General features: G+C 38.8%; 1 protein-coding gene across 1 annotated transcript in view; it reads left to right on the forward strand.

Moving 5' to 3' along the window:
* rbm19 (RNA binding motif protein 19) overlaps positions 1 to 18166 on the forward strand; it is a 243022-nt gene that overhangs the window by 170062 nt on the left and 54794 nt on the right. The window contains exon 24 of the mRNA XM_068005707.1: positions 5492 to 5584. Coding sequence (XP_067861808.1) covers positions 5492 to 5562 — 71 coding nt within the window. The 3' untranslated portion in view covers positions 5563 to 5584. The remainder of the gene's footprint in view (positions 1 to 5491; positions 5585 to 18166) is intronic.

Here is an 18166-nt window from a genome sequence, read left to right on the forward strand (position 1 = left end):
CTCTCAGATTTTGGCGAACATGCTTTTTAATTGAATCAATTTAAGTCAAAATGTGCAGGTGGATTACTGTCAAGTCACTGTGAAATCCAGTAGTTTCCATGCAGAATCCAAATAAAGCCAGAAACTTCACTTTTTTTTTCCATTGCTCGTTGGTGCCATGGAAGTTTAATTGAACATCTTTCTGAAATTAACTTGCATATGTTGTAATACTCTCCTGCCCTCTGGAATTCTCTACCCGGTTCTTTCTGCCTTGTTACCTTTCTCCGTGCTTTCAAAAACCTCCTCAAAACCCTCCACTTAATATGTGCCATTCATTCTCCATTCTAGCCTCTTCATTTTTCTCCTCCTTGCCGATGTTGGGGTCCTAGTATTCCTTTTCTTCTGACTGTAAAGTGGTCTGAGACACCTTCCTGCATGTGAGGAGCACTATGCTAAATGCAAGTTATTGCAGTATCACATTAGGTATAGTTAGATCAAATTCCAGAATGTATTGCTAGTAATTTGGACTACTCATTCTTTTTCAAAACTGAATATTGGGAATATGGCTTATACTAGGAGACAGGCAGCCTCTGTACCTTCCCTTTGATATTTCAACATTCCCTAAAATTACATTTTTTTATCAATTCTGACCCACTTGGAGCATCCGGTTGCGAGAGGCTCTGTATGTTGAAGGAGGAGGATGTCTTGCAGTAAAACTGAAAGGGCAGAGCATTCCAGCCCAGTTGCTGCAGCGGATGGCAAGTTTTTCATTGGTGGAAGATGGTTGCTGTACTGAACAGGATATAGTATCAAGGTTTAACTTTGGCTAAAAATCAGAAAAATTAATTCATGTTTGCTTATGGTAATTATTGCAACCATGCTGTGTTTGAAACAGGTTGTTTTCATCATTGTGCAGCCTGTGCCATGCACATAAAATGAAATACCATAAAAATATAGAGACTATTCCTCGCAAGGTTCTGTTTATGTGAACATCTCCCGTGGTACTTCTCACGGATATGCTATTTTTAAGGACGGGAACACTATACCATGTAAAATGCAAGTGTGTGTGTGTGTGTGAGAGAGAGAGAGAGAGAGAGAATATCTGCATGTATCTATATGGTGAGTCAGAGAATGCACTGTTAATCCTGTGTATATTATCAGGACCACTAATTTATGCTGACTGACTGAATAAGTCAAAATGCATTTTTAAAAGTATTGTAGGGGTGTTCGTGATATTTTTAGACTTAAATTCTATGGTTATGCATATTTGTGTGGAAACTTAAAATTAGTGACCTTCATTACTATTAAATGATGTGGAGATGCCGGTGATGGACTGGGTCCCACGCTCACCTGATGAAGGAGATAATCTCCGAAAGCTTGTGATTTTCAAATAAAATTGTTGGACTATAACCTGGTGTTATAAGATTCTTTACATTTACTATTAAATGTTTGTTTAGCTATGTAGTTAACTTTATTTCTTGTCATGAGAGCTGGGAAAGTTGATAGTGTTGGGAAGGTGATCGTGGGATTTGGTAGCATTGGGAGTGGAAGTCTTGCAGTGTGGAAGTATTGGAGTTCTACAAGGACCAGGAGGGGGCTTGTGAAATGTGGTATCATTGGGAGGGCTAGTCGCATTAAGGACACCGAGAAGGGGATAGTAGGATCTGATACGGGTATCAGGGTATGGCAGTGCAGGAAGGTGTTGCCCTGGATGTGGAGGCACTGAGAGGGTGATGGTAGGCTATGGTAGCACTGGGAGCCGGGTCCTAAGTGACTTGGAATTGTGGGAGAGAGTTTTCGAGGTTGCTGATAAAGGGCAACGTTAGGAACATAGGAATGTACATGACTGGAAAAGACTTTGCAGTCTAGCCGGATGTTTCCTAAAATTAATTCCCCTCAATCGCCCATTCCCTCAAAAATCTGTCCAGTTCCCCCTTAATTTTTTTGTACTGTCTGCCTGTACTATAGCAGCATAAGGATACAGGTGGGAAGTGAGGGGAAAGGTATGGGTGCTCAGCATGGCAGGGCAGAAGATGGGAAAGTATGGGTGCTCACGGCCAGGGAGCCAGCAGCTGTGTGAATGGCAGTAGGAGGCACTCGCGAATGGGAAGGAGGGGGGGGTTCAGGCGTATGGGGTTGGGGGGTGGGGGACGGCTGGGTGGGAGGATTGATTCCCTTCACTCCTCAGAAGCGTGGAAAACAATTTCTCCAGCAGTGACTTGGGAAACCCGAAGTATTTACAATCGAGACTGTTGAGTATTTATTTTAAATGAATCGATTTCCCGTGAAGTCAAGTTTAATAGGCAGTTTCATGATGTGTGGATGAGTATTATGAAAAAAGTTGACAAGAAGTGAGAGCAGATGTAAGGTTTTTCATATATTGCTAGTCGATCTCCAATGGCATTGCACAGGGGAGAGGGATACAAAGTGCAATTTTTAGGTTTAGGGTGTAGAGATCATAATTGGAGGAGACATAGTGGAGAAGGGAGGGTTTAAGGCGAGCAAGAGGAAAGGAGAGGGAAGTGGGCGGGGAATAGAGAGTGAGAAGGAAGGATGGGGCAAGGGAGAAAAGTTGGAGACAACGGTTGGGGTCCAACTCCTGGATTACTTAGTTTGGGGACTTCCTGCTCAGTGAAGGCGGATCACAATCCCTGGTTGTGTGTTCAGTAGTTGTCAGCTTAGTTGGGTAGGGGTGTTCATGTTCCATGACTTCCTGTCCTGGGATGGGGGTAGAGTTGATCAAGAGTCCCTGAGCATTTGCTGATTGGGGAGGGGTCACGGTCAGCAACTGTCTGCTCAGTAAGCTTTGGGTCCCAGTATTCAACTGTGTCTGCTCAGTGAGCTTTGGGTCCCAGTATTCAAATATCTGCTCAGTTGGAAGGGTCCCAATCCTCAACTGCCTGCACAGTGGGAGGGGAGATGGCAGGGGGGGATGGGTGCGGGGTGCTCACATTAACCCACTTCCCTAACCGGTGAGAGAGATTCACGGGCCCTGAAAACCTACTCAGTGGAGGAGTGTAGTTCGGAGGTCCCACATCCCTGCTCAGGAAATCACAACGGTTTTATACTTGAGGCTGGCCTGCTTATCGAAACTATATAATGTTGCAGAAACCCCATAGAGTTTGATATATACTGTTTAAAGAAATGGTGTCCAATTTCTAAGGTAGATATCGCCTGTCAAAAATCTAGTTTTCTTTCTAAGTTCCTAATTAAATGCTCAGCTTTCACAAAAATGCATGTAATTTCTTTCAGTTCTCGACTAACTTTTTATTGGTCTGTAAATATAGATGACAGCTGATTGCCGTGGCAACCCTATGATCCTTGACTGTCAATTTACCTGAAATAAATTTGACATTTTGACAAGCCTAGTATGTGTAAAGGCATAAAATTCACCAACTTAAAACTGATAAAATGGATACTGTTGCTTCACAAGTTAATATGCATTGTCAACTTTGCTATCATATTTTATTTATTATGCTTTGTGAGTAGTTTGAAGCTACAAATTTAAAAGATAAAGCGTGATAATACTGTAAATGATAGAATATGTTACTGGATCACAACTAGCATACAGGGTTAGGCAACACTATTATAGTTTCAACATTAATTTGTTAAAAATGTCATGTAATTCATGTTTTTTTTCAAAAATGTGTATTTTTAATTATTATGTCTAGTTTTAAAGATGAATTAATGATGTCTAGCATATCAAAACATTGCCAAAAACACCTGTCTTTCATTAACAATGTGCTGCCTCCACTTCCTCCACAGCTTTTTTTTCCCAACTCCAGTCTTCTGGCACTAAATATCACCTCCATTACTATCTTTAAAATAGTTTCCTAGATCTTTAATGGCAACCCTTAAGTGACATCCTGAATTTAAACATTTAGTTGTTTCCAAGGTCAGTTGTGGTGTGCTTGAAACTTTTTAAGTCCCTGAAAACATTTGACTTGCTTCAAAAACATCAAAACTCCTCATTAGAATTTCACCAAAGATTACATGTGACTCTGTCTTCAGCCTTTGCGTCTTTTTAAAAATGGGTATACACTATTAATCCATTTGATTCTGATTAGCAGTTTCCTGCCTTCAAACATTAATTTGTCACCTCAATAATTTAAGAATGCTTCCTCATGTTTTCAATAAGGCTTGATATCTGGCTACCTTTTGTCAAGAATCTTAGTTCCTTTTGAAAATAGATATACTATAAAAGTGCATGCCTATAAACTCATTTTTTAGCTTAGTTAAAAAATCTTGATTTATTTTTCTATCAAACTCCATACTACTCTGACATGAGGTTCCTTTATCAAAGCAGCATGCTGGGAATTGCTCTTGTGTTCTGTTCATGCACCTATAATCACTGATTGTTCAAGAGTAGCAATGCTAGGTGGTTTAAAACGCTGGAACTGGGAGGTTTGGGTTAAAAGCCAGTAAAATCACTGAAGCCTTTTGCAGTGTTCTTTACAGCTTCCAGTGTGTCAAATGGAACGAGGAAGAAAGAGCGAGAGACAAATGGGAAAAATAAAATTATAAATTACTTTTCAATGGTTGTATCTATGCTATCCATACAGTTTGGTGTTACGGACAGACTTTGTCTCTCATTTAATAACCTGATGATCAAAATGTGCATATTGTTAAAATAAAATAAAGAACGCTGTTGAGTATGTTTTGTACAATAGATTTTCAACGTGCAGTAACATTTGCACATCTGAATTTCTACTTAGCAGGTTTGGCATGTCCTTTAATTTCTACAAGCTTTTCCATCTATTTGCATTTTACTGGTGGAGGGGGTTATTTCTGGGAGTATTAACTTACCTGCTTCCTTTAGTCGTGCAGTGAATGCCAAATAAAAGAAAAATAATTCTGAGTGTAATAATATCTAGTTATTAATTGGAAATGAGCCAGCTGGTAAACTAGATGGCGTTTCTAAATTATCTGAATTTAAAAAGTAAAATTATTCACAGTGTTCGTCCTGATGACACAGCCAGGCGATTGCATGTAATTTGTTACATAAAGAAGCTCTGGGTCATGATTTTGTATTTTAAAAATAGGAACATCATGTGCAGTTACTACCTTTGTCTTAAGAATTTCATAGGAATGACCCTCATACTGAAGCTGCTCTTAAACTTTAAAATGGCAAACCTAGTCCTTTGTATTTCATTTTCACTCCTTTCCTTCACCTTAAAATCTAAATGTATCACTGTGCCCTAGCATTAATGGCTATTGGTTTAATCAGTTGCTCATCTGCAGGAGCATGCCAGTCTATTGTTGGTGTTAATGATGTAAATGATAGACAGTTCATGCTTTGCTGCTTACTGTTCTATTTCTAGGCATCCTACTATTACTACTCCCCAAATCCAATTTCCCAGCCCATTGTATGGATGGCCTATTTATTACTGCTGAGCAAATGAGACTCAAGAAGTGAGGGAAAATCAAATCTAATTATTGCATATTGATTGTCTTCAAATTCATATCTTCTATTAAATTTGCTTTATTCTTTCTCTATATTCATCCACAATAGATTCTCCAAAAAAGAAGAAACGGGCAGAGATCCTGGATGAAATTATGGATGATATGGAAGAAAAAGACTAGATCACTGTTTATCCATTTGAAAGTAAGTACATTTTTCCTGCCTTTGTACTCCCTATTGCTGCACTGCAAACAAAATTCAGAGAATTTTATTTCAAAGACATCTCTGCATGTGTGCAAACAGCATATCACATGGAGCTGAAGGAAGAAGTTAACCCTTTGAGGATAAAATTGCTTTTTACCACATTGTGTGCATCAGATTATATTTGGCAAATGCAAGACAAAGTAAATTGTGGTTAAATTTTAAGGATGGAGGAGCAGAATTTGGCCTAGCAACGGTAATTAATTTACAACTACCGAGGAAAAACTAAAACTGTCCTCTTAGAGTTGGTAGAGTTTACTTGTCATTGAAGTTGTCATACATTGAATTCAGATTATATAGTTCTGTTTAACTAACTAAAATAGGGTTCTTTTTAGAAAAATAATTCAAATTAAAATAGAATTCTTACCTGGAATCAGGACTTATCGAAGATTTCAATTTAAATACCCTCTATCCACGCAAAGTTATTATAAATGCATCAATCAGGTCACCTTGTGCTTGCACATTTGTGTTCTCTATCTCTCTCTTTAAATATACATATATATATATATGTGTGTGTGTGTGCGCGTATGTATATAGGCACACAAAAAAAAGTTGTGCAATATCATGTAGTTGCCCGTGGCATTTTGTTAATGAGATAAAAATTAAAATATCTTTTGTGATTTGGTTTTAGAAAGAAAAATGAGTAAGATTCAGTTTCAGCCCTGTTAAGAGAATCTGTAGTTGGTTAAAGGAAATTGAAAGAATTTGACGCTAATGAGAATAACTAGATTCCAAAAGAGTATACAGTAAAACTCCAGTAATGTAATTGGCCCGGGTAGATATATTGCGTAAAGCCAGTGTTGTATGTAACAGTGTGGTTTACAACATTACTCACTGTGGACGGAACAAAAGGATTTACATTTATCTGACTTTATAAAAAAAATTGCCTTTACTTGCTCACAATTGTGTGAATTTGATTACTTTTAAAAATTTGTTTATTAGAGGAATTAGCGCTATTTGTATTTCTAGAAAATAAATTTGCTGAAAACAATGTTAACTGCATATTGAAATTACGCACTACAGTATGATTAAAATCCAGGTGTGAATCTCTGTTTAAAACCTTTTTTGTTAAAACCTTTTATATTTCATGCCATTTTGGTTTGTTTATTTTTTCCAAAGACAAACTCCGGAGTACATTTCAAATCTACAGGTGCAGGTAATTTAAAGGTGTAGCTTTGTGTTCAAAAGCAGTGACCTGGCACCATTACGGTTGGGACATTTGCTTCATGCTCCTCCAATTTTAGTCTTCATGTATTTTTAAGCATTTGAATGTGCCTGCCAGAATACACTAATGATTTTTCATCCATTCTCAGCTGGATCTACCTCTGGAAAAACATATGCTTGATCTTATTTTTTTCCAGTGATTTACATAATCAGAGGAAATGACAGTATCTTAACGGTTTGTAACATCAGGATATATGTCATACATTGAATTCAGATTAAATAGTTCTGTTTAACTAACTAAAATAGGGTTCTTTTTAGAAAAATAATTCAAATAAAAATAGAATTCTTACCTGTAATCAGGATTTATCGAAGATTTCAATTTAAATACCCTCTATCCACGCAAAGTTATTATAAATGCATCGATCAGGTCACCTTGTGCTTGCACATTTGTGTTCTCTATCTCTCTCTCTTTAAATATACGTGTGTGTGTGTGTGTGTATATATATATATATATATATATATATATATATATATAGGCACACACATACATTTCACTCACCACATTGGCCACATTCTCCTTGCAGTATTTCAGCGCGTCACGTTTCCTCTCGTGCCATTTTCAATATAATTGTCTTCCGCCATCACAGTTTGCCAATATCCAGTCCCTCATGCATTGCTTTGAGAAATTGTTTAACTTACCTACCTACATTATGTGCACACCTTTCGGAGAGTTCATGATGGAACCACAAGTTGGCAGCTTGCAGCTAAATCTTTCAAATTGATTTATTTTTATTAAAGAACAACTGAACACCAAAAATAAAACATAAAATCATTGAGCACACAGATCAAAATGCAGCGAATGGAGCTCATAAGGAAAGGCAGTGTTGCACACACAGATCGGGAAATAAAAGCTAAAATATATTTAACAGACAGAAAACAGTTACTTACTTAGAACCGTAGAACCATAGAAAACATACAGCACAGAAGGGGGCCATTCGGCACATCGTGTCCATGCCGGTTCAAAGAACGACCAGTTGCCCATTCTAATCCCACCTTCCAGCACCCGGTCCGTAGCCCTGCAGCTTACAGCACTTTAGGTGCAAGTCCAGGTACTTTTAAAAAGAGTTGAGGGTCCCTGCCTCTACCACCAATTCAGGCAGCGAAAATTCCGTACACCCACCACCCTCTGGGTTAAAAAAAAAGTTTTTCCTCATGTCCTCTCTAATCCTTCCGCCAATCAGCTTAAATCTATGTCCTCTAGTTCTTGAACTCTCCACTAGGGGAAACAGGTATTTCCTGTCGGCCCCTCATCATTTTGTACACCTCAATCAAGTCACCCCTCAGCCTCCTCTGCTCCAAGGAAAACAACCCCAGTTTATCCAATCTCTCCTCGCAGCTGCAATTTTCAAGCCTTGGCAACATTCTTGTAAATCTTCTCTGCACTCTCTCCAGAGCAATTACGTCCTTCCTGTAATGTGGTGACCAGAACTGCGCACAATACTCCAGCTGTGGCCTTACCAGCGTTTTATACAGTTCCATCATTACATCCCTGCTTTTGTATTCTATACCTCGGCTAATAATGGAGAGCATTCCGTATGCCTTCTTCACCACCTTATCTACCTGTACTACCACCTTCAGGGACCTGTGTACATGCACTCCAAGGTCTCTCACTTCATCTACTCAATATATTCCCGTTTACTGCGTATTCTCTTTTACTGTTTGCCCTCCCTGAGTGCATTACCTCACACTTCTCCGGGTTGAACTCCATTTGCCACTTTTCCGCCCACTCCACCAACCCATTGATATCTTCTTGGAGTCTACAGTTTTCCTCTTCACTATCAACTACACGGCCAATTTTTGTGTCATCTGCAAATTTGCCAATCGTGCCCCGTACATTCAAGTTCAAATCATTAATATATACCACAAATAGCAAGGGACCCAACACTGAGCCCTGTGGCACACCACTGGAAATGGATTTCCATTCGCAAAGACATCCATCGACTTTTACCCTTTGTTTCCTTTTCCTGAAACAATTTTGGATCCAATTCGCCACATTTCCCTGTATCCCTTGGGCTTTTACCTTTCTGACCAGTCTGCCATGTAGGACTTTGTCAAATGCCTTACTAAAATCCATGTAGACAACATCCACTGCACTACCCTCATCAATCCTTCTTGTCACTTCCTCAAAGAATTTAATCAGATTTGTAAGGCATGACCTTCCCTCAACAAATCCATGCTGACCATCCCTGATTGCATATATTTAATGTGGAAGGTAATTTTATGGAAAGCACTCTCTCACGTTTATCAGAAAAGCAAATGTATAAAATATCCATAATTTATTTAAAAATCGCCAATTTTTCGCTACCAGAGTTCTACCATATTTGGCTGTCTTTACGTCAGCACTGCTTCAGAAATGTAATTGACTAGGAGCCTTCAGTGACCAAATTCATTTTAATGGGGGCTGCACCTTTGGACAAGTCTAAAAGCCAACACAGAAAAATATTCTAGTAGTTAGGAAGCTCCTTATTAAAAGTAATTGACTGCAACATACTTTTTATATGCAAAGAAACCATTCACAAGCAATACAGTGTAACAGAGGCTCCAAACCTTATCACAGTGGTAGCCTAGTGGTTATGGTGCTGGCCTGGTAACCCAGAGGTCTCGTGTACAAATCCCACCATGGCAAAAAAAAACAGATTCACTGATGTCCATCAGGGAAGGGAGCTTGTCTTACCCCCCCCCCACCAAACCTGATTTTCAGTTCCACACTATATGGCTGGCTCTTAATGCTCTCTGAAATGGTCTAGCAAGACACTTGGTTGTAAACAATCACCACCAGGTTCAATAAGAAGAAAAATTAGACAGACATAGGAACAGGAGTAGGCCATTCAATCTCTCGAACCTGTTCCACCATTAATTTTGATCATGACCGATGTGAATCTTAACTCCATTTACCCGCCTTGGTTCCACATCCCTTAATAACCTTGGCTAACAAAAGTCTATCAATCTCAGTTTTGAAATTTTCAATTGACCTCGTCTCAGCAGCTTTTTGGAGGAAGAGAGTTCCAGACTTCCACTTCCCTTTGTGTGAAGAGGTGCTTCCTGACTTCACCCCTGAGCGGCCTAGCTCTAATTTTAAGATTATGCCCCCTTGTTCTGGACTACCCACCAGAGGAAATAGTTTTTCTCTATCTACTCTATCGAATCCTTTAATCATCTCAATTAGATCACCAATTAATCTTCTATACTCCAGGGAATACAAGCTTAGTCTATGCAACCTGTCCTCATAATTTAACCCTCTTAGCTCCAGTATCATTCTGATGAATCTGCGCTGCTACATAATTACTTTGTATTGGTCTTCATAGTAAACAGGATAAAGTACCTGAGATACGAGGAAAAATAAAAATAAGTCAAGGGGAAGAATTTACTGGATTCAATATAAGTTTTTAAAAAATGGTAATGGAGAAAATAATGAGACTGAAGATAGACAAATCTCCACCCCAGGCTATTGAAAGAAGTAGGTGAGGAAATTATAGATGCTTTAGTCATGACCTTCCCAAGCTCTCTTGATTCAGGAATTGTCCTCTTGGATTAGAAAATTGCCAATGTCACTCCATTAATTAAGAAGGGTGGGAGAGATAAACCAGAAAATTATAGACCTATTAATCTTAACGTCTGTTGTAGGGAAGTTAACTAACCTAGTTTTTTGAGGTCACTAATGTGGTAAATAAGGGAATGTCTATGGATGTTATTTATATGGACTTCAAGAGGCATTCAGTAAGGTTCCACATAAGAAACTGTCAGGAAAAATGGAAGCACATGGAATTGGAGGCAACCTTTTGGCAAGGGTAGGAAGTTAGCTAGGAGATATGAGATAGAGAGTACAAGTATATTGAGAGATGTTTAGGCATTATATCAGGATAAGACTAAGATGATCTGAGTACAATAGCTTGACATAGTTGTTCCCACAAACTATGTCACAGAATCATAACTATCTGGCAGACTTCCATCACCATCCCTGGGTGTGTCCTGTCCCACTAGCAGGAATGGTAGGGCACAATATACAGTCAGGTGGGTGTGGCCGTGGGTGTCCTTAACATTGATTTCAGGTCGAGCAAGGTTAAGGAAACCTCCTGATGATCAGCGTCTACCTACCCACCCCATCTCCGCAATGTCCACCACCAATTGGCTCAATAGCACCAGGACTGACCGAGCTGGCCATGTCCTGAAGGACATAGCTGCCAGGCCGGTGGTGAGGGAACCAATATGTCTGTGGCAGACACTTCAGTCTAAGATAACACTCATAGAAGAAGCCACTGCACGGTCCTTGTGAAGACAAACTCTTGTCTCCACTGTGAGGCTATCTCCCCTCATGTGGCACTACTGTTGTGCTACGTGGGACAGACTGAGGATAAATTCAGCAGCCCAAAATTAGACATCTGTGAGGCACTGTGGGCCATCAGCAGCAGCAGAATTTTATACCACCGCAATCTGTAACTTCGTGACTATCATTCCTTGATCATCATCAAGCCAGGAGACCAATGCGGAGTCTGCAAAGGCATGCCAGGATCATCACCACCCATACCTTAGGATGAAATGTCAACCAAGTGAGGCTACCACACAGGACTACCTGCACGCTAAAACTATTTACAGTTCCACAACCAATAGATCAGAGCAAAGCTCTGTAGCCCTGCCACATCCAGTTGAGAATGGTGGTGGACAATCAGGCAATGAACAGGATGAGGACACTCCATGAAAATCCCCATCCTCAACCTTGGAGCCCAACACGTGAGTGCAAGAGACAAGCTGAAGTGTTTGCAGGTGTCTTCATCCAAAAATGTTAAGTGGATTGTCCTACTCAAATGTCTACCTGAGGTCCCCACCATCATAGATACCAATGTTCAGTCAATTCGACTCACTCCATGTGACATTAAGAAGTGGCTGAGTGCACTGGAAACAGCAACGGCTTTGGGTCCTGACAACATCCCAGCTGTAGTGCTGAAGGTCTGTGCACCAAAGCTGGACACTTCCCTAGCCAAGTTGTTCCATATTGTCAGGTCCTACATGTAATGGAAGATTGCCCATGTATGTCCAATCTACAAAAAAAGGATAAATCTAACCCGCCTCAGTAAAGTTGGACTGAGGTGTCGGGAATCAATCAAGTGAACTGCTCTGTTATTCAATCGTCACTGAAGTGAAGGAAGAGAGTCACCAATAGTGCCACTTAGCAATAACTTACCCACCAATGCTCAGTTTGTGTTCTGCCCAAACCATTCGGCTCCAGGCTTCTTCACAGTCTTAATACAGACATGGACATGAGCTGAATGCCAGAGGGAGGGGTGAGAGTAGTGTCCCTTGACATCAAGGCATAATTCAACTGAGTATGGCACCAAGGAGCCTTAGCAAAACTGAGGTTAGTGGGGTTCAAAGAGAAAGCTCTGCACTGGCAGAAGTCATACCTGTCATAAAGGAAGGTGGTTGTGATTATTGGAGACCAGACATCGCAACCACCTCAAATTGAGCAGTACTGTGGCAGAGGAAGAAGGAAAATGGGGCAGGGAAGTATGCCACTGGATCGCCAACTCTAAGAATGCTGCCGGTAATTTTCATGACCCTCAATCACCTTGCTGAATTTAAATGATGAGAGGGTCAAGGCTAAGGAAACTGACCGATTTCTCTGCCTCCCTACTGAAGTACCACTGACCCAAGGCACAGGCAGAAAAGGGGTGGCAATACTTGTGGGAGGAACTGCAGGAATCGTGCTGATGGCCATGTTGGAGGAAGAGGAACTGGTAGTGGTCTCCTGCCTCCATACCTGTAGCAAGGTTTCCAGTGGCTCAGGCAGAGCCTTTTTCCAAAATGTTAAAACAGGGGTCCTGTTTTAGCACTGATGAGCTTTCCTCACTGCAAGTGATGACGATATGTGGTGGAGATATACAGAGAGCCCACCCTGCATTTTTAATAACCCTGCCCAACTCACCCTTGGTAGAAAATCCACCCTGGAGGAAAATCCAGTCATCTAGTTTGACACATGAAGAATGGTATCTTATGAGGTATCAGAGAAAAGCAGGTGTTCATGGAACTGTACCCCAGCATGAGTCAGCATCAAGGAGGTGGAATTCTCGGAAAAAGTAGTAGATAAGGTCTGTTTCAACATGAATTTGTGTACATAGTCACCAAAAGACAAAATAAATCCTTTCTATGTTAAAGAAGCCTTCCAATTATTTTTTTTAAATTGTTATATATGGCCTTTTTTGTTATTTAGGCTCCTGCCCACTGGTTACTTAACTTTTTTTTTGTGATCTGTCACATATACTGGTAGTTTATGAATCTATGAACTTGTTGAACAAAGCCCATGAGACAAAAGCATTTTGGACCACTGACTACGGCAGTTCTAGCATTTATAAACAATGGTTCCAAAAGAAAAACTATCCCTTCTCAGTTAAAAATTTACAAAATGATCGAAAATGTGTTTCAGGGAAGGTGAGTGAGTTGGCTGCACAGAAATATTTAAAACTTAAACTATCTCAAACAAGTATTAGCACCGTTTAGAAGAAACCTGTGGTTATTTTGCCTTTTGTTTTGTTAGGTAGTCTACTCAGTTTATAATCCAGCAAGCATTTCTCATTCCTCTGGCTACATTTGTCCATAGCAAATTTTGGGTGAAGTATAAAGTCACTACTGACTTTGAAGCATGCCAGGTGATTGTAGGAGAGCTTTAGGAAATCACAATCAGTAAATCTTTGCAAGCACAAAGCAATTTGACAAATTACTCAAAGGTTCTAAAGAGATGATTATGCAAAATTTTCAGTAATGTGATGGCAGTGAAATGCATCAATGTCCTCTGCAGCAAGCAGTACCTCCACAGTAAAAGAGATTGATTTAGTATTTGTATTCCTAAAACAAACTTGTTTTTTGGCCAACACTCAGACCATCCTGGACAAAGTTGCCAATGACATCTTATACAATTGTAGCTCACTGTTTCTACTCATCCTTGACCTTTGCTACTTTTGACACTGTTGACAGTTCCATTCTGCTGCATCTTCTGTTCTTCACCATCCATTTCGATGGTGGTGCTCTGACACAGTTTCTCTCCTGTGTATCCCAAAACAGTAATTATATCTCTTCAAACAGTTTCACCTCCTGTGTCTGCACGATCACCACTGGTGTGCCCCAGGGTTTCCTTTCCAGTTACTTTATTTCCTGCTTAGCATCCACTTCTACCGTTAGTAAAATACTCTGAACATCCTTTTATATGAGGAGCAGTATGTACATGTAAGTTGCATTTGTTGATAACTGAAATCAGTTAATTGTCTGCAGAAGTAGAAATGATGCTGTCCCATTAAGCAGTTTTTATCCAAACTTACTCAAGTATGTTTATAATCAGTTTTGAGAAAATGAGAATCCTTAGGAGCCACTTGTCAAGAGTATCAGAAGATTTGATGGATTAAAGCCTTTATAAAGTTGAACATCTTCCGCCTGTGCCCCCTCCCCTCCTCAAGGGAGTATATCTGGGGGAGTTCCCAGGCTCCCCCCGGAAATTCAGCTTGCATCTAAATGTTTGTGTTATAAGCAAATCGTGGTACCAGACCATATGACTGGACATTATAAGATTATTCTATCTTTATTGTTTTCTAAATATTTATACCATTAGGATCTTGCAGTTTTTTCTGCTTCTGCATGATACATTGAGAATATTCATTTTAGTTTGAATGTAAAGGTCTGGCAATGTGGTTTTTATTATCTTTTGAAGTAGACAAGAGAACATGTTGGCCATCCCATGACTTTTAACTTTGATTAATTACATTTTAGGAAATTGATTAAGTAAATAATATTGGGTGTAGTGCAGTGAGAATTAAATTATTTTTGCAAGTAAAATTAGGTGTTTATTGACAGAAAATCCTAGCTCACATTTTTCCTGTTTAAAAAAAAAATTTGCAGAGAAAACCGGACAATTAAATACATAGGTTTTTTCTGGAGATTTTGTGAAAGGAAATATAAATTTTGTAATAAATGGTGCAATAGGAAAGTAGCTTGAGGAACTCACTGTAAAACTTTTGATTACCAAAGAAAGTTGTTGGTGTGAAAGAAACAAAATGAGTTAATTTAGCCTTTTAATTTGTTAGGCAGCTAATGTTTATTAAAATGTATAACATATGTAAAGTTAGGTGTATTAATGGTAGGTGATGCTGTTCAGTGCACAACACCACTGTATGATTTATTTATTCTTAAATGAAGATAATTTTTTTTTAAAAATCATCTAATATATTACAGCTAGAGTTTCTAAATTGAGAACGATTTGTTCATTTGCCATAAACACAACTTTCAACGCTGGGAATTGGGTGTTTTTTTTAAAGCTATTTTCTTAGACTTATTAAAGGTGTGGATTGTGCATATGCTTGTTGTACACCAAGTCTGTTTGCACCTTCACTGTTTAAGAAATTGCTGCATTTTGCTTTCAAAGCTGTAGGATCTTCCATATAAACTTAACTCAGTGCTGCACTTCAGTAAAATAACTGTTCATTATTCACTGGCTCCTGCTCGTACTTCCACATTTTCATAGATAATACAGAGCAATTATTCATCCATGACAAATGATTCTCTGCATATTTAAAAAGAATGGTGAAAATACACCTACAAAAGTGAGGCAATTAAAAACGAGATGTGAAAATTCATGAATTATTTTGCATTTTAAGTCATTCTGAACAAGCTGTATGGTGTATGAGTGCATGGTTCAACTCTACTGGAAAAGACATTTTAGGTTACTGAATTTTGAAAGGTGTTACTATAGTTGTTAATTTAAATTTGTCAATTTAAGAACACAGCTAGAAACTTTGACTCGTTTTAAATTTTTAAACAGTTGTTATATTAATATATAGTTAACTTAATCGTGTACCATAAAATATTGGATTTTGACATTACATCTTAACTAAGAACTGGAAAAGGTGCAAACAATAGTGGGAAAAGCTGGCTATAAGTTCATTAAAATGCTGCATTTTTGGAATAGAATGTCTCAGTATGTCTCTTTTTCATGTATTGCATTTGAAATTTGGAGGGGTTTTTTAAGCACAAATTATGTTTTTTGGAACATCTGTGAAAGTTGACAGGAATTGTAGCACTTTACACATGAATTACTTTTGAATTGCAGTGACTATTAGTCGGCAAAAGCAGAGCCATTCTATGCCAGCAAACTCCAATAAACAGCAATCCCTTATCAACATTGGTAAAGACCTAGGAGCAGGTTATTTGCCTTGTCTTTCAGTAAGGAATAGGGGTGGGGAATATTGCAAAATAAAAGGAAGCAAGATCCATCAAATAGAAGCACAAATTTTAAGAAAATGTAAGTCTAAAAGACAGCTAATAACACATCTCTATGTTAACATATTACTATGTTAAAGATTTAATATAAATGCATTTTTTTTAAAGTTTAGAAAATGCATCAGTGAATCATCAAATAAAAAATGTATTTACATTAAGCAAAAGCCAACATTCATAATGATTAAGATTTTACTTATAGGCCTGTATTGCTGTTCACATTTGAATATGCTGTTCACTGTCAAAATATCGGTATCAAATTCAATTAAAAATATAGTTCCTAAATTCAGCAACATAGATTAATAGCTGCTATGTATGGGCAAGTGGCCCATGTATGGAAAGTGTTTTCTACGTTATGTTTTTGCAAGGGGTGTCACAGGAAGAAATTACCTCCATTATTTTAAAATGCTGGCCTTCCAAAGTAACGCATTGGCGCAGTTCTTTGGAGAAACAGATTCAATATAGATTTGATCCTTATGGTACTGAGTTCTTGATCTCAGCCATGATGTTGTGAAAAAGTACCAAACAGATGCCAGGCTCTTCTTCAGAGGGAAAGAGATCAAGCAGAGCACTATATTTAGGCTAGTTTTGTGCATCTCCTGGCAGCCAGTTCAGAGCAATACTGCAAACAGGTGAGTTGCATTGGGCGCATGGCCAACATATGGAAGCGATGTAGATGAGCTTTCCCTCAAAAAATCAAATCACTGCAATAAATTTAGTAGCAATTGTCACGTTGAGTATTACAAAAACATTTGAGGATAATAGGACTCCCCTTCATAATGGAAATTATCAGGAAATGCCAAGTTCAGTCTTAAATCTTAAGTTCCCTGGTACATTGACCCTTCAGTGTCTTTCAGAGATCACGGATTGCACGCTTTGGGAGTGTAGTCTGAGAAATAAAGTAGTAGATCAGCCAATACAAGAAGTGGGAAGAGGGAAAATTGAATTAATAGCAAGAGGAAATAAGAAAAAGATAATGAAAAAGACTCTAAAAGGATAGGAAATGCATCAACAACACTTTGTGAACAAAATCGGACTGTCTTTTGCAAAACGTGTAGACCAAGCTAGAAATTCACACTTTGAACATGCCACAACCCTATTACTGCTACATAAAGAATAATGGGAATTGTTGCATTTTTGAGCCGTTTACATGTATCAAAGTGTTGAAATATTTTCATCTGGATTCTGAATTTAAGGTTTGTACGATAAACGATCCTTAACTCTTCTACAGCCAGAAAAATGTTGTGGCGATGCATTGAGAAAAGGATACGGTTTTTCCTGTAGGGTGCTGCAACGTTATTTACATAGTCTTTGACCCAAACTGACTTTTTTGCATAATACATTTGATGTACTGTAGCTTTAGGATATGTCAGTTTAGTCTGGTTCCATTTGACCTGAAAAGGGAAAATGTAGTTACCCTTTTAATGGAGATGTCAATTTGAAATGAGCATCATTAATTTGTGATAAGGAATGGTGGCTGCTATCACAAATACTCTATTTTGCTTTTCGCAGCTAATTACATGTGTTCAAATTTGATGCCGTGTAGAAGAACTTAGTATCATGCCAAACAACAGATGTGTTAGTGAGCCACTTAAAATAACATGTTGTAAGCTTCTTGTCATGTAGATAATGATCCTGGTCTTAGGGCGAGGGTCTGTTTACCAACATTAAGATGTGTTTACTGCTCTCATGTTTTTGAGGTGATGTTGACGATGATTGTAGAGGATGAATGTGGCAGTTGGTTCAACCCTGCTTCTCTGGATGATGAGCAGCAGGCTTCAAAAGCCACGTCAGTATAATAATGTGCATTTAAAAAAAAAATGTAGCTTGTTTCAAATTTGGCCTCTGTAATAAATACCCGTGTATTTCAAAAGCAGGCTGCATAGCTGAAGGCTATGTTGTGAAGTTACTTAGAATTCAGCCGTTAGATCTGTTCTCTGATGGCTGAGCGTGATTGACACTTACAAATTACCCAGCTGAAAGTGTTGAGTCTTTGACCCCGGAGTAACATCTTCAGTGCGGCTGAGATTTCCCGGCATTTTGTCA

This window comes from Heptranchias perlo, chromosome 25, assembly GCF_035084215.1.
Source record: "Heptranchias perlo isolate sHepPer1 chromosome 25, sHepPer1.hap1, whole genome shotgun sequence".
In the NCBI taxonomy this organism is placed as follows: Eukaryota; Metazoa; Chordata; class Chondrichthyes; order Hexanchiformes; family Hexanchidae; genus Heptranchias; species Heptranchias perlo.